General features: G+C 46.5%; 1 protein-coding gene across 1 annotated transcript in view; it reads left to right on the top strand.

Annotated features, from left to right (window-relative positions):
- LOC308339192 (uncharacterized protein C8orf74 homolog) overlaps positions 1 to 21893 on the top strand; it is a gene marked incomplete at both ends in the record, with an annotated part of 29142 nt that extends 7249 nt beyond the window's left edge. The window contains 2 exons of the mRNA XM_080797647.1: positions 18890 to 19293; positions 21657 to 21893. Coding sequence (XP_080653773.1) covers positions 18890 to 19293; positions 21657 to 21893 — 641 coding nt within the window. The remainder of the gene's footprint in view (positions 1 to 18889; positions 19294 to 21656) is intronic.
- Between the last annotated feature and the right edge of the window lie 298 nt (positions 21894 to 22191).

The raw sequence follows: 22191 nt of genomic DNA, 5'->3' as shown, positions 1-22191 counted from the left end.
ACAAGCTGAGTCTGTGAAAGGCAGTCAATGATGATGCAAACCCAACTTCAGACTTGGGAGACTAGCTCATACTGGTGCTTTCAGCATTTCTGGTTATCGCATAACTTGCCAGCACAGCCTAGCTATGCCTTGTGGATTTCTAAAACCGTGCAGTTGGAAGGACATTTGGTGATCCGGAAACTTAATTCCCTCTACTGCAGGGAGCCCCTTCAACCAGCCAACAAGGTTCTTCCAGCCTCTGCCGACACCCTCCAAACTATAGGGTGCTCCCTCCTTTTGAAACAATTCATTCCGTTGTACAACCACTCCTCTTATTTGGAAGTTCCTGTTTATATCTAGCTACGTCTGTCTTCTGCACCTTCTACTCAAATGATCAAAGTCTGTCCTCTAGAACCAGAATGCAGGACCTGTAGATATTTCATTTACTTTATAAAATGTGACTATCATGTCTTTACATTTAGACTAGAAATCCCCAGTTACTTTTGTCTTTCTTAATATGAAATCGTTTCCATAGACCCTTTCCCCCTACCTCCTCACCACTGCCATCTTCCTTTCTGCCCTTCTCGGGGCATACTTGTGATTGCCAATATTGTTCTTAAAATATGTCATCCAAATCCAAACACAAAACAGTCTGCAATTTGATCAGTGAAGTGATTGGGGATTTTATCGCCTCCTCTGTCCTGGTGATGATGCTCCTGTTTATATAGCCTATGGGTAAGTTTACTTAATCAACATCAAAGTCACATTGATTTATATTGGGCAGGCAGTCCCACATGGGAACCACTTTTCCCATCCTGCTCTTGTGCAATGGCAATTTTGATTATACATGCAAGACTTCACAATTATTCCCGCTGATTCCATCTTGTCAGTGTTGGCTATCTTTCCTTCCTCCTGACATCTTCTAAATCTTGATCCTGGGCTCTCCAGCTTATGAGTTCTTCCTCTTACCTTTAAATCATCCCCAAATTTGAGAAACATGGTTGGTACAAACACAGAATAGGAACAAACTCTTGGGTGGGCTGCTCATGCCTGAAATTTGACTCACTCAATTTGAATCCATCAGAAGGCTCAGCACCCAAAGGGAACATTCCAATCTCATGTCAGTCCCTTACTGGATATATGGTCCTTGGCAAGTCACATCACCTCCAAGCCTCTGGTTACACATCTAGAAAATGGGAAAAGCAAGAATACCCACTTCCTGGGATTGTTTTAAGGATTAAATGAGGTTATATCCATAAAGCTCATAACATGAATTTGGTGCCTAGTAAGGACTCAGTGAGAGCTAGCCATTATTCTTAGGAGGGGACCATAGGGACAAAGGCAGAAGACTTGAGAGAGTGATGTGGTTCAGAGATGGCATGATCAGAAGTGGCTGCACACACTTCAATGCAGCACCCAGGACAGATCACCCTCCACAGGTTCAGAAGCAGCATCAGCTTCCTCCCGAGGGCAGCAGAGATCATCGGAGGCTCCTCAGATGCCAGCACTAACGCAGCTAACCCTGCATCACAGGGAGTGGGGCAGGACAATGGGCTGAGAGCAAAGGGGCTGGCACTTCAGCCAGAGGCAGTCCAAGGAGGTAAAGGAAACTGGCAGACTTGTTTGGGAAGTGGGGAGGCAAGAAAGAGGCAGGCAAGACTGTTCCCAGCTCCACTCCCAGGTAACAAGACTTATTGTTTGAGCTGACTCTTGAGAGTAGTACCACGGGCTGGCTGTGATTTTCAGGGAATGACAGTGGGTTGTGGTGGGAGCACCCATGGATACAGAGCCACTCTAGAACCAGGTGTCCTGAGCTAGGTCCTGCTCACCTTGGGTCCCCCATGGTGCCATTCAGGATGATGCCTGTGGCTCCTGAGGATGGTCAGGCTGGCCCAGATGATCTCCATGCCACACCCACACTGCTTCTCAGAAATCCAGTACAGGGACACTTGCAAGAGCATGAACAAGTTCATCAGTTCTCCCGAGATAGGGGATAGAATTTCAGCTGAAGCCTCCTCCTTCCGTGGGAGTGTCCTCCTCACTTTACAGTCAACACCAGTCTCAAGCTGGACTCGTCCTCAACATTCCTGGTGCCCTGGTTCAAGTCCCGTTTCTGCCATTTCCTTGCTGTGTGACCCTGTGAGAATCCCTTAACCTCTCTCTGCTTCAAATGACTGTAAGGACAAGAGGAGGACAGGAATCTCACCAACTTCATGGGATCATTGCAAGGATTAGATGAGTTCATTTATGTAAAGCTCTTGGAACAGTGACTGGTACAAGAAAGCCCTGTGAATGTGCTGTTGGTTAGCCATTATTATTATAATACCCATTCCTCAGGGATTTCGGGCACTCCCATGGGGTCTGTTGTCCATTCAGAAGTGTAGCAGGAAGCAACTCTATAGCACTGTTCATTGAAGGTACCTGGTTTGCTCCTCTTGGCTTTGTTCCCAAAACCCCTGTCTTTGCTTACTTAGCTCTGTTCCCACTCAACGCGATTCCCTACCCGACCTTAATCTGTTCTTTCTCCCCCGCCTGGTGCTGTTTGAGCCACACTACCCAGGTCTAGACCACATTCTCTAAGGAGTTGGTCCATGTACCCTTTGCTCCTTCCTGTGCTTACCAGCTCTGGGTAGATTCCCCTCCTAATCCAGGACACAATCCCAGTGGGGGCCAACTGAGCCAGTGTCCAAGTGGACAAAGGGGCACACGACATCAGCCCTATCTGCTGGAGGGTGTTGCCAAATGTTTGCTCTGTTCAACCTGCCCCTGCCAAGGCCCTGTGCACCACCTCTGAGATGTCCCCTGTGCTGATCTTAGAGGCCAGGGCCTTCTCAAACTCCCACACCCTATTCCATCCCCTAAACCTCCAGGTCCCCAGACTTTGCCACCCAGAGCCAGTCTCGGACCCTCGCACATCAGGCCCAAGTTTGGCCCCCTCTCTCCTAGCCATGGCCACACCTTCCCAAGGTCCTCAACACTTCATAACTGGATTTCTGCAGCTGTATCCTCTCTGGGCACGCACATGCATGAAGGCATCCCTGCCACTACCGCCAGCAGTGTCTGCCTCATTCATTCTTGTCAGATCCTGTATCCATGGAGGTATCCTCCTTCCTTATCTATTCAGATCTAAACTCTTCCCCCAAAGAGCCATGGTTAGACAGCAAGAAAGGCTAGACCCTGAGGAGGCTAGATCTCCTGGAGAGGGGTCTATACCCACTTCACTTTTCTCCATCTGTGCCCCCATGCCAAATACAGCATGTGGCACACAGTAGGTGCTACAAGAAGAAAATTAATTAATTAACTATTGGTACCCCTGGAGATGATATTTCCTGTAGGCAGAGAGGAGGTTAGGGTGCTTGACTTGTCCAGGGTGACTGCCTTGAGTGTTGCATGTCCAGGTGATGTCAGGGAGATTAGCACTAAACTCTACAGTCAGAAGATTTGGGTTGAAATTCCACCTCCACCACTTATTACTGTGGAAATGTTACTGTATCTGTCTGTACCTTCATTTCCTCGACTCTAAAATGAGGGTCATAATAGTTCCAACTCCTAGTGTAGTTGGGAGGATTAAATGAGACAGGGCCTGCTAAATGTATAGCACAGTGACAGGCACATAGTAAATGCTCAATAAATGTTAACTCCCATGTGCCCATGACACACAGATGGGAGATGGGATGAACAGAAGGTGCTGGCTGTCCAGGACTAGAAGCTGCTGCTTGATGTCCCTCAGAGGGCTTACTGTCTGCGAAATTTCTTGTCTTCCCCTCACCTTGCAGGCAGGACTGAAGATGTATTCCAATCACAGGCCAGCAGACTGGAGGTCCAGACAACCTCAAGCCCAGTGCCTAATGGAGCCACCCCACACCCATGACCTGCCCTTGGGCATGCATGTGAAGAAGTGCCACTGCCCAAAAGCATAAAGGGGAAGGCATCTGTTCACTACCCTTGTTAGGGGATCCGGGCAGCAAGGGACAGGAAGAGCTGTCAAGACAGCAGGTCAGGTCCCGAAAGAGTTGTAGTGCTTCCCATCTCACATCCCACCCTGCCCCTGCTCAGGGATCCGCGTCCCACCCATCACAGGTGGAGAGGTGCAGGATACAGACTGTGGGGTCCCCCTGGCTGGCCAGCTCACATGCAAGCATCTGTTTCGACTAATGTCCACAGGAGACTGTCACTCTTCTTAGAAGGGAACTTCTCCAGGGATTTGTTGTTGTTGTTGTTGTTGTTGTTGTTGTTAATCTGAGGCTAAGGATGGTTGAATTCTGTTTGCATACCTGATAACAAATCTGGCTGATAGTATTTAAGGAAGCTCATGTTTGTACAACAGTGATTCAAAGCTTTGACAGGAAAGCTGCCAGCCCGGCTTATCTCCTGGCCCATTCGGGCCTTGCTACCAGGAGGGAAAGAGCTGCCCTTTATTCAAAAGCACAAGCTGATTCTGTCCTGGCAAATGTCTCACCAGGATGCTCCAGTCTCAACCCCAGGCCAAAAGAGAGAGAGTCCTGTCGACCTCACTTCCACTGCCAGCCCTGGGCAGATCCCATCCTGCTGTCTCCATGGGCCTGGAGGGAAGTCACCGGGCCCAGCACAGAGAAACAACAAGCTGCTGCTCTGTCTTAATGGGAAGAAATCGCAGGAAGTGGGCATAGTTTGCACACCATGTTGAGTCTCTGGGAAAGGAGAAGAGAGAGGTGTTGGGGCTTATGGGAACCCTTGAGGTCTCCAACTTTGCATCTGGGAGTGGCAGAGACTTAGGGTACCCAGAAGGCCCATACATCCTATCTTTGACTGACACATTGCAGCAGGTGAGGGGTGAGGGGAACTGCCTATCTTGCCTCAGACTTCACCCTCTGATGCTTTCCCTACACATCTGGGCTAGAAGAACCTCTTTCCTTCTGGTTTGGCCCCATTTCCTGGGGCTTTGAGGAAGTGGGCCTTGATGATCCGTTGGTGGAGGCATGAGATAGGCAGGTGAGTGCTCAGTCAGTCATAGCCCCTTATTGGTAGTTCCATCCATGGCCACTCCTGATTCTCCAGGAAATGTCATCTTGGCAAACACAGGATTGAAGGCAGCCATACTACCTGTCTCCAGAAACCTGGGGCTAGCAAGAGGCATTACTTCCCCAAGGTAACCTACACAAGCACTTCCTACCAGAACACTCATGGCCTTGCCTAGGGTCTACACCACCAGCCCCCTGAGTACCCCACCCCATGTCGGGGAGCCTCCAGTGATTCAGGACTAGCACAAGCTGAGAAAAAAATGCACTTTCACTTGTCTTGGAAAGTAGCTTGTCCAGCAGCCTTCTCCAGGGTGGCCTGAACCCCATGTCTCTCCCATTAGACCCAGAGGAGGAGCCTTTGGTGACAACTTCTTTGTTGCTGGAGAGTGGAAGCTTCCACAAAGGCCATTGATTGAAATCTTGAGAGAGCATTTCTTGGGACAAATGGGCAACTGCCCTTCCAGAGCTACCTCCGTGAGTCTGTCAGTCTGCTGGGGCTGTCATAACAAATTACCACAGACTGGGCAGTTTCAACAACAGACATTTATTGTCTCCCAATTCTGGAGGCAGGAAGTCGAGATCAAGGTATCAGCAGGATTGGTTTCTTCTGAGGCCTCTCTCCTTGGCTTTAGATGGCCACCTTCTCCCTGTGTGTATCACATGACCTTTCCTGTATGTGTTTGTGTGTGTGTGTGTGTGTGTGTGTGTATCCTAATCTCCTATTTTCACAAGGACACCAGTCATATTGAATTAAGGCTATCCACATGACTTCATTCAACCTGAATTATCTCTTTCAAAGATTCTATTTCCAAGTACAATCCTGTCTAGAAGGGGTTAGGGGTTAGGATTTCAACATATGAATTACGGGGGACACACTGTTAATTCAGCCCATACACTAAGGTCACAGCTCTCTAGGTGAGACTGTTAGGCCAGAAATCAAGACTGTGCCATAGAAACCTCCCCCAGCCTTCCCTGAGGGACATATACCCTGCAGAGGGAAGAACAGTGAGGACTCTATGATCCTGACATTTTCCCATGTACCATCTATAATCCTCACTGTGATCTTGCATCACAGACATCATTTTAATGATGAGGAATTGAGGCCCGAAGAGTTGAAATAACTTGGCCCAGGTCACACCTTCAGTAGATGGAGTTGGGATTTGAATCCAGGTCCGTCTGACAACAGAGCACATGTCCTGCCATGTGACCTTCCATCTTGACCAAAGGGATCTGTACATGGGCTACATGAGAGTCTAAGAAGCATGAAACCTGGGAGAGCACCCCATGGTAAGTGGAATGAGACTGTTGGCATGCAGGAAGAGCTGAGCACCTGGAAGAACAAGGTGTGGAACACCTGGGGGTGGGGCTCCTAACTAGGTCACCTGGAGTTACAGCATGTGCCTGGGATCCTGCCCCCCAGTAAGATGGCTCCAAGGTGATGGGTGGTGCAGGCCCAGCTGAGAAGAGGAGCTGTGTCCTTTGGCTAATGTGTTCTGGCCCATATGTGCCACCTGTGTGTGGGCGGGTGGTACTGGTGCCCTCAAACCTGACCTCTGGCCCTTTGGAGTGACCTCATGCTCTACCTCTAACTTTCCATGTCCTTCCCTAGTCAGCTGGACATCAGCGGGGACAAGGCACGGGGATGGAATAGCCTGTTTTTAGTCTAGGTACAGTTCCGTGTCCCTGAGACCATGGGATTACTTAGTCATTTTCAACTCAGGGATGATGACAACAAGGATGATGATGAAGATTTGAAGTCAAGATTCCCTTCACTAAACTTGAGACAGCTGCAGAGCTTGGCCCACAGCGCCCTTAGATGTGGCTGTGGAAGACTGTCAGCTCAATCAAAAAGGAACCCAAGAGATCACCTGACTTAAGCCGCACCAACACCACCACACACACATTATTCAAGAATCCTCTCACCAGCCAAAAACCTCCTCACTCCTCAAGTCTAGACTGCTCCTTTAATAAAGCTCTTGCTTCTAGAATGTTCCTCCTGCTGCTGAATTGAAATTGGTTGCTTTGAGCCTTCTGCCTGAAGACTTTTGTTTGCCCTCCAAAGCCTCCTCCCTGAATCAGTCCAATCCACCCTCACTCAGCCATTCTCCAGCAAACGTTGCCAGGGCACTGTGTGAGGGGATGGAGCCTTCCTTATGTGCTGAGCTCTCCTCATAGATCATCCCTTTAATGTTCACAGCAATTGTAGATGGGTGGGTACTCTGTACCCATTTCAAAATGAGGCAGCTGAAGTTCAGAGAGGTTAGGTAACTTACAAATTATCACACAGTAAAGGGCAGAACCATCGCTAACCTTGAGATCTTCTGGCCCCAGAGTCTGTTCTTCCTGCCAAAGCTCTTTAGCATTAAGCATGCAAACTTCTTATACAGACTCCTAACTATAGAAAACAAACTGATGCTTATCGGTGGGGAGGTAGGTGGGGTTTGGGTAAAATAGGTGACGGGGATTAAGGAAGGCACTTGTGATGAGCACCGAACACCGGGTGATATATAAAAGTGTTGATTCAATATATTGCGCACCTGAAACTAATATAACAGTGTATGTTAACTAACTAGAATTTAAATAAAAACTTAAAAAAATAAGAAAACTTCCTTTTTAATGAAAAAAAAAGTCAAGTTCTTGAGGAATGGGGGTGAGGAACAGTGAAGGGGGTGCCTGTGCTAAGCAGATGAGGTTGGGGGACCACCTGTGACAAAGAGAAGAGTTTTGGCAAAATCCCATGATAATCTAAAATACATGGCTCTGCATTTGCCCTTTGAGTCCCAGGAAAGTGAACCATGAGGAAATAGTTACAAAGTCAACAAAGTCTTTCTAATCCCGCTGTTGGGGTAGGTTTTTTCTGTAATGTGACTATTGGTTTATCTTAAAAACAAAAGCAAAGTGGGGATGCCTGGGTGGCTCAGTTGGTTAAGCAGCTGCCTTGGGCTCAGGTCATGATCCCAGTGTCCTGGGATCGAGTCCCACATCGGGCTCCTTGCTCAGCAGGGAGCCTACTTCTCCCTCTGCCTCCGTCTGCCAGTGCTCGCTCACTCTCTCTCACTCTCTCTCTCTCTCTCTGATAAATAAATAAAATCTTTAAAAAACAAAAACAAAGTACCTATTAGGCAGGAGAATAGTAGGGAGGTTCCTCAAAAAATTAAACATAGGATTGCCATGTGACCTAGCAATGCCGTTTTTGGGTCTAACCCTGCCCCCCACTCAAAGAACTGAAAACAGGGACTTGAACAGATATGTGTCCACCCATGTTCATGGCAGCATTATTCACAATGGCCAAAAGGCAGAAGCAACCCATTCATATGGATTTACATGTCCGTCAGCATGTGAATGGATAAACAAAATGGAATGCATACGTAAAATGAAATGTTACTTGGCCTGACAAAGGGAGGAAATTCTAGATAACTTTTTTTTTAAAGATTTTATTTATTTGTTTGACAGACAGAGATCACAAGTAGGCAGAGAGGCAGGCAGAGAGAGAGGAGGAAGCAGGCTCCCCGCTGAGCAGAGAGCCCGATGCAGGGCTCGATGTGGGGCTCTATCCCAGGACCCTGGGATCATGACCTGAGCCGAAGGCAGCCACCCAGGCGCCCCAAAACTCTAGATAACTTTTGAGGACATTATGCTAAGTGACATAAGCCAGCTACAAAAGGCCATGTCCTGTAGGATTGTACTTGTGCAAGGTATCTAGAGCAGTCAGATTCATGGAGGCAGAAAGTAGCCTCAGTTTCCCATCTCTAGCATGAGAGGACTAGACTAGCTCAATAGCTGTCAAAATGTGCTCCTTGGTCTGAGAGACCATTTGCCTCAAATAAATTTGAGCAATATTGCCTACACTCTACCATTTTTGGCCATTCGCTGAGCCCACCAGCAAATTAAGGGCTCCATTTAATTTCTTTTGGTCCAACATATCTTCAAGGTCTCTGGCTGCAGAGCATTCATTTCTATGTAATACAGATTGCAGAACATCCTTTGGAAAACTATGACAGAGAGGATTGGGGGCTCCTTCCAGTGTCCACCTCCAAGGGTCTACAGAGAGAGTCCATGGCTGGTTGGAAGTGGGTGGTTGGGTCAGGCTGGGCTTTGAATTCTGTCTTCCCCACCCCGCCAGCTATGTGACCTTAAGCAAATTTCTTTACTCCTTGAGCCTCAGTTTCTCTCATGGGTAAAGTGCCTACACTTGCCTCACAGAGCTGGGAGGGATTGGGTGGAGCCTGAGATGACCCAGAGCACATAGGGCCCAGTGGGAACTCCCCAAACAAGAGTCCTCTGCTGCCTCAAGGAAAGCATACCCTGTCTTCTGAGCTGTCACTGTCACTGGCACCTTGGTATAAATGAGTTTGGCAGAACCTTACCATGAGCAGAGAGATGGGCAGGGGACAGCATTCAAGGATGCAGGATGGGGGTGGAGGTATGGGTCCTGTGCTTTTGTCTGCTTCCCACTGTCCCATGCCAGCCCCATAGGTGCTTAAAAAGGTAAGCCATCCAGGCTGCAGCCTGACTTGGTTCCTCCCCTTTGAGCCAAGGCAGGGGCAAACAAACTGGTTTGTCATGGGGCACTGGTGGCACCTGGATCCTCCCCCTCACTCCCACCCAGAAGGAGCAGCACCTCTTCACTGTTCCCAACCCTTCTGGGATGTGGCACATCTCCGTTGCTTTCACCCAGCCTCAAACTCCACATATGAGGGGCACTGGGAGGAGGACACCCACAGTGACTGGTCCAAGCCCAGTGGCTTTTTGCCCTGATTCTGGAGCATCTGGTGTTTTCACCCCACCCCCGCTCTTTCCCAGCTTATTGCTCTCCTCCACTCCTGTGCCTGCATCCCCATGCAGGTGCTGGCCTCCAGGGGTTTGGGGACCGTCTTCAGGAAGTTCCCAGCAGCCAATGCAAATGAAGGCCACTCCCTGTTATTGAAGAGCAACTTGCACGTACAGATCTGTCCCCCAGCAGCTAGAGGCTTCTCTCTGAGACTTAATCCTTGGCTTTCTGAGTCATCGGAACCTCCTCAACCTGCAGCAAATGGAGAATGGTCTGAGGGCCAAGAAAGTGTGTCTCCTGAGCCAGCTTGGGATGATCTTTGCTGAAAACCAGAGCTGGTCAAAAGAGTCTTGGGGCTGGAAGTTAAAATCCAGCCCAGGGACTCCTTCTCCTGTGACCATGGAGGAGGTCCATACTTGGACCCATACTTGGGTTTTATGACCTTAAGGCTAAGGCCATAGTTATGCCCATAAGAGGGTACCTGCCAGGATGACAGGTAGCTGGGAGCACTTGCAGCATTTGCTGAGGTCACTCAACATGACTGGACCTTCAGACCTCTTGGGTTTTTTTTAAGAATTTATTTATTTATGTGAGAGAGAGGGAGGGAGAGAGAGAGCATGAGGGAGCACAAGCAGAGGGAGCTGCAGAGGGAGAGGGAGAAGCAGGCTCCGCACTAGGCAGGAAGTCTGACAGAGGCGAGGCTTGATCCGAGGACCCTTGGGATCATGACCTGAGCTGAAGGGAGACTCTTAACCTACTGAGCCACCCAGGTACCCTGGCCCTCAGATTTCTTGATTCAAACCTGGGATCTGTGCCAGGAGCTGAATAAAGAAGACCAGGGGCCGGCCTTGACAAACCAGGCAGTTGTGGCCACCCACATGTCTGGAAGATGCAAGTGATCCCAGCCCCATGTACTCCAGGCCAGGCTGGAGGAGAGAAAGGGCACTTGCCAGGATGTTCATTTGGCTCCGTGGAGCTCAGAGAAGATGCAATGACTCACTTCGTGAATTTCAGTCGCCTCTACACCAATCTGGAGTCCAGCTTTGATGATCAGAAACCAATGACCTCACCCTGGTCCCCCAGCCTCTGAGATTCCTTTACTGATCGTACCTGCCATCCTCTGCACATCACCACCATGCTTCTGAAATGCCCAGCTGACCTCTCCCTTCCCGGCTTCAGACCTCTGAGTGGCTCTGCAGCTCTCAGCCACAGTTCATTTCCTTTCAGAAATGTGATGGTTCTTTCTTTGCACACACTCCCCAGGGGGCGAAAAAAAGTGCATGTGAAATTCTGGATGCAATTTTAGAAGTGCTAGTCAGCCTCGTGGCCCATCCTTGCGGTCCACAAATTCTGGTTGAGGAGCCCAGCTTCTGTTTTGAAGTCCAGCTCTTTCATGTGACATACACAAGCTTGCCCTTTGCAAACTGAAGACACAAAGCCCTTCTGTTCCCCCAGGCAAGTCCCCCAGACTCCAGCTTTGCCTCCCAGAAACTCTGAGCCATGTGGATCATGCACATGCCCATGCTGTACCCTACTTGCTTCCAGCCTTTATCCCTGTGGTCCCTTCTCCAGGAGTGCCCTTTCCCGCCATCTCCTGCCAACCTCCCCATTCTTTCACTCTGGGCTCCCAGTGTCCTTTTTGTAGGAAGCCCTCCGTGACTCCTGGCCCCCCAGTATCCTGCATCAGGATGCCTTCCGCATGCAAACACCCACCCCGTCTCCTCATGTTTCCTCTTCCTCCTCGTCACACTGCAGAGCCTTGTTTTGCCTCCACCGGGGTACTTACCTGCATGTTTCTTTTAGAGGAGTCTTCAACTCTTGTTATGTCATTATGTAATGTACATGAGTACTATTTAAAAAAAAAATGGATGGGATACCTGGGTGGCTCAGTGGGTTAAAACCTCTGCCTTCGGCTCAGGTCATGATCCCAGGGTCTTGAGATCGAGCCCCACATTAGGTTCTCTCTGCTCAGCAGAGAGCCTACTTCCTCCTCTCTCTCTCTCTCTCTCTCTCTCTGCCTGTCTCTCTGTCTACTTGTGATCTCTGTCAAATAAATACAATTTTTTAAAAAATGGAGACTTGTATATTTTGTGTCATATTCCATGCCCTCTCCAAAACCAAAAAAAAAAAAAAAAAAAAACAGAATGGAAGGCCCACCGAATCTGAGCAGCACAAAGCTTATATCTATGCAGGAAGGGACTTAGCGGCCATGTGACAGGTGAGGGGACTGAGGTCCTGAAGACAGGTGCTGTGTGTAAAGGTCGCTCAGCAGAATGGGGCATCTGGGGGCTTTGGCTTTATCCTTTACCAGGTGAGAATTTCATGACTCCCTGCATGTCAGTGTTTGAGTTTTTTGGACTCAATCTGGCTCATAACTGAGGAACAGTCATTCCCAAGCTAGCCCCACTCTTGGGTCAGCACTTCCTTTCTTCAGATGTGTGTGTGTGTGTGTGTGTGTGTGTGTGTGTGTGTGGCTGGGGTTTGTAGGGGGGTGTGTCTGTATTTTTGGAAAGCTCCAAGTGATTATGGAACACAGGGCTCCAACTGGCCCTGCGTCCCCCTCCCCACTGCGGACCTGGGACACATGTTCAAGAATGAAGGGGTCCCCAGGATCATCTGCCTGGACAGATAGTTCCCAGCACAAGAGATGGCCCAAGGAACACATGGGCCATTGTTCCAGGCCTGCTGGGGCTCTGTGACACAGGTGACAGGCTCTGAGAATCAAAACAGAAAATGGAGAAAAAGGGCCTTGCACACTGCAGCACACTAAAGCATTATCCATTTCCCTAGAAGCTGTATTATTTATTTTCTGAATGTTTTCTATGGGAAATACCCCTAGCCTTATTGAGGTATAATTGACAAAAATACTTACAAATATTTAAATGATTACCACAATCAGGCTAATTAGTTATTTCACACAGTTACCACTTTTATTTGTAGTGAGAATATTTAAGATCTACTCTCTTGGCTAATTTCAAATATGCAAATAGTATTCCTAGCTCTTGGCACTATCCTGTACAGAAGATCTCCAGAACTTATTCATCCTACATAACTAGAACTTTATGCTCCTTGACCAACATCTCCCCATTTTCCCCTCCCACCAGACCTTGGAAACCATCATTCTACTCTCTGCTTCTCTGAGTTTCACTTTTTTAGATTTCACATGTAAGTGGGATGATGCAGCATTTGTCTTTCTGCATCTTGCTTATTTCAATTAGCATAATGTCCTCCAGGTCCCTCAATGTTGCTGGGAATGACAGGATTTCCTTCTTTTTTAAGATTGAGTAATATTCTATGTATATAGATAGATATTCTTTATATATAGAGATATATATTATAGACATAAAATTCTCTCTATATATTCTATATCTATATATCTCACAATGTCTTTAACCATTCATCCATCGACAGACACTTAGTGTTTTGGCTAGTGTGAATAATGCTGCTATGAACAAGGGAGTACAGATAGCTCTTCAAGTTCCTAATTTCATTTCCTTGGATATACATTCCGAAGTGGAGTCACTGGATCATACCGAGGATGCATTTTAGACATTTTTCCTTAATGATCCACCCCTTTCAAATTTTAATATCATAAATATTCTGATTACACATTGTAGATACATCTGCTTTATATATATATAACCCTTTCTCTTTGTATTTAATTTAGAGTTAAACTAATGAGTCACTGAACATTATATATATCAAAAACTAATGGGGTGTACTAAACCTTGGCTAATTGAATTTTAATTAGAAAATTTAAAAAAAAATTTAAAAGATGACTAAAATTTTTAAATTAAATTCAAAATTTAAAAGGTATCAATGGGTGGGAGCACATGGGTGGGTCAGTTGGTTAAGTGTCTGACTCTTGATTTTGGCTCAAGTCATGATCTCATGGTTGGGTTTGAGCCCCATTTCCGGCTCCATATTCAGCGGAGAGTCTCCTTGGGGATTTTCTCTTTCCCTTGCCATCTGCCGCTCCCTATCTCCCCACTCATGTTCTCTCTCTCTCTCTCTCTAATAATAAATAAATAAATAAATCTTTTAAAAAATTTATAACCAATAAATTGAATCAAAAACTAATGAAGTATTTTATGGTGACTAACATAACAATAAAAATTTTTTAAAATAAAAAATAAAAAGCTGTCAACATCTAAATTAACATTACAACTGTATCTTCTAAGTAATTTTAATGTAATTTATTTATTTATGTAAATTGTGATTGTCAAATTACATGTTCAAAGAAGCAATTTATATATATATACATAATGATAATAACAATGTTTCAAATCTTAAAATGTCATGCAAAAGTGCCATTTCTTTGACAAAAAATTTACAAAATTAATTGTTTTAGTTATTTTCAGTAAACTTAAAACTTTTGTGGGGTATTTTATTTTATTTTTTATTATGTTATGTTAGTCACCATACAGTACATCATTCTTTTTTAATGTAATTTTATTTTTTCAGTGTTCCAAGATTCACTGTTTATGTACCACACCCAGTGCTCCATGCAATACGTGCCCTCCTTAACATCCACCACCAGGTTCACCAGTCCACATACCCTCCTCTCCTCTAAATCCTCAGTTTGTTTCTCAGAGTCCACAGTCTCTGGCTTCGTCTCCTCCTCCAATTTCCCCCATTGCACTTTTCCTTTCCTTCTCCTAACATCCTTCAAGTTACTCTTTATGCTCCACAAGTAAGTGAAACCATATGATAATTGACTCTCTCTGCTTGACTTATTTCACTCAGTATAATCTCCTCCAGTCCTATCCATGTTGATACACACGTTGGGTATTCATCCTTTCTGATGGAGGCATAATACTCCATTGTATATATGGACCATATCTTCTTTATCCAATTGTCTATTGAATGACATCTTGGCTCTTTCCACAGTTTGGTGACTGTGGCCATTGCTGCTATGGACATTGGGGTACATATGGCTCTTCTTTTCACTACATTTGTATCTTTGGGGTAAATACCCAGTAGTGCAATTGCAGGGTCATAGGGTAGCTCTATATTTAATTTTTTGAGGAATCACCACACTGTTTTCCAAAGTGGCTGCACCAACTTACATTCACACCAACAGTGTAAGAGGGTTCCCCTTTCTTCACATCCTCTCTAACACTTCATTAGATTTTGACGTAGTGTTCCAAGACTCATTGTTTACACATAACACCCAATGCTCCATGCAATGTTCTCTCCTTAACATCACTGGGCCAACACATCCCCCCACCTCTTTCCCCTCTAAAATCCTCAGTTTGTTTCTCAGAGTCTACAGTCTCTCATGGTTCATCTTCCCCTCCAATCTCCCCACTTCATTTTTCCCTTCCTTCTCTTAATGCCCTCCATGCTATTCCTTATGTTCCACAAGTAGGTGAAACCATATGAAAATTGACTTTCTCTGCTTGACTTATTTCCCTCAGTATTATCTCCTCCAAGTCCCATCCAAATAGATGCAAAAGCTGGGTATTCATCCTTTCTGAGGGATGCATAATATTCCACTGTATATATGGACCATATCTTCTTTATCAATTTGTCTGTTGAAGGGCATCTCAGCTCTTTCACTTTTGCTTCATACAGTAAATAACTAGTTTATAGGGAAAATGGGGTGGGGGTGGGGTGGCCCAGGAGGGGTCTGTGGGAAGCTGGCATCCTGGGACTGAGGAGTACGTCCACAGCCAGAAAGGGCATCCTAGGCCAAGGCCTGGCACAAGGGTATACAGGGTATGGTGGAAAAATAGGGAAAAGCCAGTGTGCCAGGCAGGAGCCGAGGGAGAAGGGGAAGGAGGAGGATCATGATCTGACCATGTTGTGGAAGGGGCATTGTTTTAACAATACCACTATTAAGGACTGAAGACCAAATTCCTCCCATAGGGGCTTAGGAGGCCCAGCACCTCCAGGCCACTGCCCATCTCCCAACCTCATCTAGAATCCAACCTCATCTTTTACCAGCTGCCTTCTAGCCTGCCAACCCCTCATCCCCAGCCTTTTAGTTCCTCAAATAGGCCATGCTTTCTTCAACCACAGGGCCTTTGTACACAATGTTACCCCTGCTTGCCTCACTCTTTCCCACCTCTCTTTGCCAAGTAACTCCTCTGACACTGCTCATCTCATCTCTTTCATCACCTCCTCAGAAAACTGCTTGCTCCCTGCCTTCCCTGACAAAGTCACTTCTTCCTATTCTGTGCACACCCAGCCTGTGTAGCTCTGAGCAGGGTTATATTCTGTGTGTTTCCTCCCTAGCCCTTCATTGCCTCTCTGGAAGCCAGATGAGCTCTTGACACATGGAAGGCCCCTAATACTTGCTGGATGGTTAAATGAACAGTTCTATCACTGCACTTAGCATCAGAATTTGTCCATTTACTCACTAGATACTCATTGGCTTCTACTGTGCACAAAGCCCTGTGCTAGGGGTAAGCATTTGTGTAATTGTCACATTTTCTACAACCTGGAAGCTCTCTGAGGGCAGAGGTCATGTCAGAGGTAAAGTTCTCACCTATACCATATTCTGTTGGTGGCCCTGCCACCCTCCAACTGTCCCAGAGTGAACATGTGGGAGTTGTGCAGGTTGCTACCACACTCCACATCTGACCATCAGTCCTGCCACTCAAATATTCTCCTGCCCATACCTGCTAACCTGGCATTCTCAGGCCACAGTAACTCTCATCTGGACTGGGCCACGCCATGCACCAGCACCACATGACCATCAATGTGATCTAATTCAAGGCAACCATAGCCATGTGTACAACCTGCCTACAACTCTGTGCCCACCCTGCACTGCCTATAGTGAAAATCCCTGGATTCTGAATGTAACCTCCAAGGCCCTCCCATCTGTTTCCCACCTACTTCTCCACTCAATGCTTGTCATAAGCTGCCTCCATCTCTAAGTGCCAACAACAACAAACCCAGTATTATTCTCCACCCATGCCATGTAGCTTCTTGCCCCAATGCCCTCACTTAGTTGTACCCATGAAGTGCCTCTCTCACTATCTTTACTGGCTCAGTCTCACTAAATCTCTGAGGTGTACCTCATGCATTATCTTCTCAGGGGGGAATCCCTGTCCTCAGCTGAACATTCCTTTTCACCTGATTCTGTTTCTCTTTATATATATAACATTTACTTATGTGTCTCTCCTGTGAGCACTTTAAAGGCAAGAGATGTGTCTTATTTGTCATAGTACTGCCAGACCTGGCATAGTGCTTAGTATTAATAAGCACTCAGTAACAGTTGACAAATTAATCTTGGATGGATGTGTAGGTGGGTGGGTGGATGAGTGGATGGATGGATGGATGGATGGACGGATGGGTGGATGGACAAGTGGTTGGATGAATGGATGATGGATGGATGGATGGGTGGATGGATGGATGGATAGATTGATGGATGGATGGGTGGGTGGATGAATAGATGGAGAGATAGAAGGAAGGAAATATAGATGTGGTTAGAAGAGACTTTTCCCAGAGGGCAGAAACAAACTCTTCTTTTCCTACAGCATTTATTAATTACTACCATGTAGCAGGCTTTGTGCAAGGCACTTGGACATATCATCCCATTTGATTCTCATAACAATCCTATCAACTAAATAAAATTATCCCATTTTATATCTGTGGGAATGAAGGCCCAAGTGTTATAGCTAGAAAGTGACAGAGCTGTCTCGGGCCTCCAAACCTTCCCTCTACACCACTCTGAAACAGAAGCACTCTCTTGGGCCTCTGAACCTACGTATTTGCCTTGAAAGAAGGGGAAAACACAGCCCAACAACCTTCAATTCTGCACAGTGGAGAGGTCCCTCTTCATCCCTTCTGCAGGAGACTGAAGTCTACATCCAAGTAACACTTACCAGCACATTCTAATGAGGCTCAAAGTGGAGTAGTGCTTTATCTACTACTATTTTTCTAAAACAGGGATGCCTTACTATCTCAGTATTCTGGGTAGATTTAAGGTAAATATCCTCATACAGAGCCAAAAGTGAGGAGCCAAAATGAACATACAGTGGGGGTGGGGTGTGGAGGACTTTACAAAAACCACGTGAACAAGACTGAGACTGCCCCTCCTAAAAGAACATGGAGACCTCTGGCTGGAAAGGTGAGAGACTCTTCCAGGGCCCCATGAGGGGCTTACACAGGAAAGACAAGGAAAGGGATCTACACACATGTTGGACCTCCACTCCAGGAGTAAAGCCAGGCTCCCTGCATCCAATGCTTGGTCTCTATCTTCAGTGGATAAAACTGTGGAATCCCCAAAAGTATGTGACTTGGTGGTCAGCTGGTTCAAGCTCCCATAGACATACGTCCATATGTCGTACATAGACACTGAATCAGGGAACAAGAGACACTTGACTGAGTTTACAGTGCACTTCAGGGAAGGCATCTCTGTGAGGACCCAGGTATGCTTACACCAGGGCATGCCCTTTCTCTCTCCCTTGTCTTGCCTCTTTCTCTGCCTGATGTCTGTTCACCAGGGCATACATATCATTTAGCAATGACCATTTACTAAACCACCCTCTGTGTTAAGATCCAATCATATGCTGCAAAGGGTCCTACCTCATTAACCACAACACTACCCCAAGCTTCTGATGGAGTTGTGAGAAAAAGGAGTGAATGGGAGGAGATGGGAGAAGAGGTTTGCTCAGGAAAAGCATTGCCCATGGTGTAACTCCAGAGCAGAATTTTGCATGGTAGAAACAATATTTGCCTAACTCTGTGACACACATCTACAGCATAATGATTGCCTGGACATCTGTCTCTCGTCATCTCATGCTCCACTCTTACCAGAATCCCTTTTTTACACCCTCATCTCCTTTCTGAGGGGTTTGAAGTGGAAATGATATAAAGCACAGCTGAAGTAAACCTTTAAAATGAGAGTTAAAAGTCAAAATATAGGTAAAGAGTGAGATAACCATATAAAAATGAGCTAAATAAAAGTTACTACATAAAATAGGCACTGAGCTTCCTAGAAGCCAAGACAAAAGGGAAAATGGGATACACTCCGTAGTTTTTAAGAGCTAATAAATGGTAATATAGAATAGCTGGTAGGATGTGGGCTTTGCGTTCATAGGATCTGGGTTCAGAACCTATATTGATCAGCTATCAATGCAGCTCTACCTCTGTTCACACTTAATGCCTGGCCCCTCTGTGTTTGCAGGTTGCTCCATCACTGAGGCTGTGACAATTCTGGGGAACAAGCTCAGAGATTACCAGGGGCAGTTCAACACCACCCACCTGCTGGCCCTCTGTGACTACTTCCACAACACTTTTATCCGCCACTACAAACTCTACCAGTATGTCCTGGGCCAGGACCAGGAAGTCAACCTGACAGTCACACACCTGGAAGTGTGTGCGCCGCCCCATCCCCTCCCTCTGGCTGAGGGCATGGACAGGGACATCTGGCAGCTTGAGCAGCAGATGGCAGAACTCAATATGGCTGAGGTGCAGAAACGCACGAATATGTTGCTCCTAAAGGAAGCATTGCACCTGGAGCAAGAGCACAAGCTACAGAGAACGTTCTCGGAGGTGCCTGAGCAGCCCAGTCGGGTTCTGAAGAGAGAGGTAAGACTGTGCCTGTGAGGTGGAAAGATGTTCACCTGTCACATACAAATGCCCATTCCTACCAAGAAAACATGGCAGCTGGAGTCAGACTCACAGAGAGGACCCCATTGTCTGCACACATGGGATGGGGCAGAAGGGGGCAGACAGTCACTGAACATGGGCCACAGGTTTTGTATGCATGTTTCATGAAACATCTGTGTGAGATGTAATTCATGTACCCATTTTAGTAATGAGAGGAATGGAGCTCAGGGAATTTAATTGACTCACCCAGGGTCAACAAGCTAGCAAGGGGTAGAGTTTACATTTGGGCTAAGACTTGGCTGACCCCAAAGTCCACGTTCTTTCCCTGCAACATTCATCAGTGACAGATTCCACTAAAGAAGACCCTAGGCTCTGAATCACCACAGATTCTCTCAGTGCCCTTCATCCTTTGAGGCCTCGTAGTGGGGGAAGATGATACAGGAAGGGCCACTGGGGATAGCCCAAGTGGGTGATATGCTAAGATAGGCAAAGGGGTGGAGCTAGGGGGTCAGAGAGAACCTAGAAGAGTCTGGCATGGATCTAAGAAATTGGGCTCCTTCGTTGACAACTCTTAAGACCACTGAGGATCCAGGAGCCAGAGGCTCAATGACCAGCTCTTTACTAATGGTAACTAGCATGGCCCCAGGGACACCAACTTCTTAATGGCCTGGAAGAGTCCAAATTCATTTTTTAATCTAGACATAGGCACTTATATCATCACTGTCACATCATCTGTAAACACAGAGACGATTGTCCTTGTATGTATATACACAATTGTGTACATGTGCTGGGGAGATTGGGGCTGAGGTGGAGGTAGAGAGTCCCAGAGCCTATATTTCAAAAGGTCTCTAAACCATCAGCCAAAGAGTGAATGGCTCTATGAAATAGTCCCTTAAATATATATGGAATATGGGGAAAATCTTTAAAGAGAAATTAGCACAACAGAATAAATGATACTCTTCTAAGGTTAAGTCAAGTCTTCCAGAGAAATAACACATCAGGCTGCCATGCAATCTTAGTGCATTAAGGTGTCCAGCAAACAAGAACACAGCAGAACCTAAGCAACAGCTTGTCTCTACCCACTCTGGGGGACCTTTCTCTAGAATATGTGGACAAGGCCAGAAATGTGAGGGGCTGCTTTCCCTCCCACTCTTGCTTCTCCACACAGCTGTCCTTCTCTGCCCCTCCCAGCTTCCCTTGCCAGCCCTCATTACTTTGCTGTTGGCCCCTACCTGGTAGAGCTCATGGACTAGAGTCCCCTCCACTGTGTGCCTTTAGTCTTGTGCCTGAGCTGGAGATGATGAACACCATAGGATAAACATGATACATCCTCTTGGAGCATGATCCTTCCCAAGGACTTAGGGGAAGAATATTATTTTTATATAAAAACAATCAAGGAGATAGTACAGGGAAAATGTCAGATTTTGCATGAAATTTTAAGTTAAAATATGAGATCACAAAGAGATATCTTCTAGGCAATCAGGTACTCCAAGTATGTCCCCTCCAGACAAGCACAAATTCTCCTCTACAGTTTGGTTGTTCGAACGGGTAATTTGGAGAAACACAGTTACATGGTCCATGTCTCCAGGATTCCATGATGCCATAGTCCTGATTGAGATGACAGATAGTGTCTCCTGTTTAACATGGCAGATGGTGGCTGAGTTTCTATTCTACCCAAGACTGGCTGGTTGAGAGACAGGCCCACTCTCTGAGCAACTTGCCCTGTCCCTTCTGATGAAGCCTGCTACTAGAACTTGGAGATGTAAAAATGAGATGAGGGCAGAAGGGTAGGGAAGGGGGATAATATCCAAATGGAACACACATTGGTCGGAAGATAGGGGAATATGGGACTGGCCTATAGACCCAGAACAATATTAGTAATAACTGACCCACTCAAATAGGGTTATTGCTACAATAGTCCTGAAGCGAGAAGGAAAGAAAGTCCAAAAAGAGAGCTATGGGAGAGGGCTATGGGATAGGAGGTGTAGCTGTAAGGAGAGAATCAGAGCCATGGCCAACCCACAGCAGATTGGGAGGGAGGCGAGAGACTTCATTCTCTTTCCAGCCTCAGATCTCCTGCCAGTGCCTCCCATTGGCTGAATTCAGCCTAAAGTCAGAGGGGTAAGGTAGCCAGTTCAGACAGCCTTTATAAGTCAGACTCTCAGAGCACAGAGTAGGGTGGAGAATGGTGGCCAAGAGAGCTGGTGGGGGAAATGGAAAGTTCTAGAATACAGAAAAAGGAGCTGATGTGTTCAGCGTTGGATCCTGTGGAGGGACTGTATCTGCAGACAGCCTCAGCCTTTCCTAGAGCCCTGATCACCAGCCATGTTCCGTTCTTCTAGGAGTTAGAAAATCTCATCAGTGAGGCCATTCACATCCAGATCGAATGCCTGAAGGAGCTGCTGCAGTATGAGATACAAATAACTTTTGACATTTTGGATCTGAAACTTCAGAAGAAGACTTTGAACCTCAATGCTCCTATTCCTACCCCACTTGCAATCGCTGGCCAGCAAGGGCAAGATGAATCTCTTAAGTTCAACAAAGCAAACAAAGGAAAGAAAGCAAAAGCAAAGAAGTAGTAGAAAGCCCTTGGTGTCCATTGACTGAAGACACTGACTGAGGAAAAGCCACTGACAATTTTGGAAGTATTATGTGATGTGTTCAGCACCCAGTAGATCAGAGGTTTCTAGCGATTAAAAGAAAGAAAATAACAGTCCTCAGATTTCCTCTTCTGTCTTCCAAATGGATTTTTCCTGAGTGGTGGAAGAAAGTTGTCTTTCTCTGCTGAGCACAGAATTTGTGTTGCATAGGCAGGCAAACATCACTTGTTAACTAAGGCTGAGTTTAGACGCTAAAGATAGAACCACCATCAGTAGG

The sequence above is a fragment of the Martes martes genome (assembly GCF_963455335.1).
Source record: "Martes martes genome assembly, chromosome: 2".
In the NCBI taxonomy this organism is placed as follows: domain Eukaryota; kingdom Metazoa; phylum Chordata; class Mammalia; order Carnivora; family Mustelidae; genus Martes; species Martes martes.
This window is presented reverse-complemented; position numbering and strand designations above follow the sequence as displayed.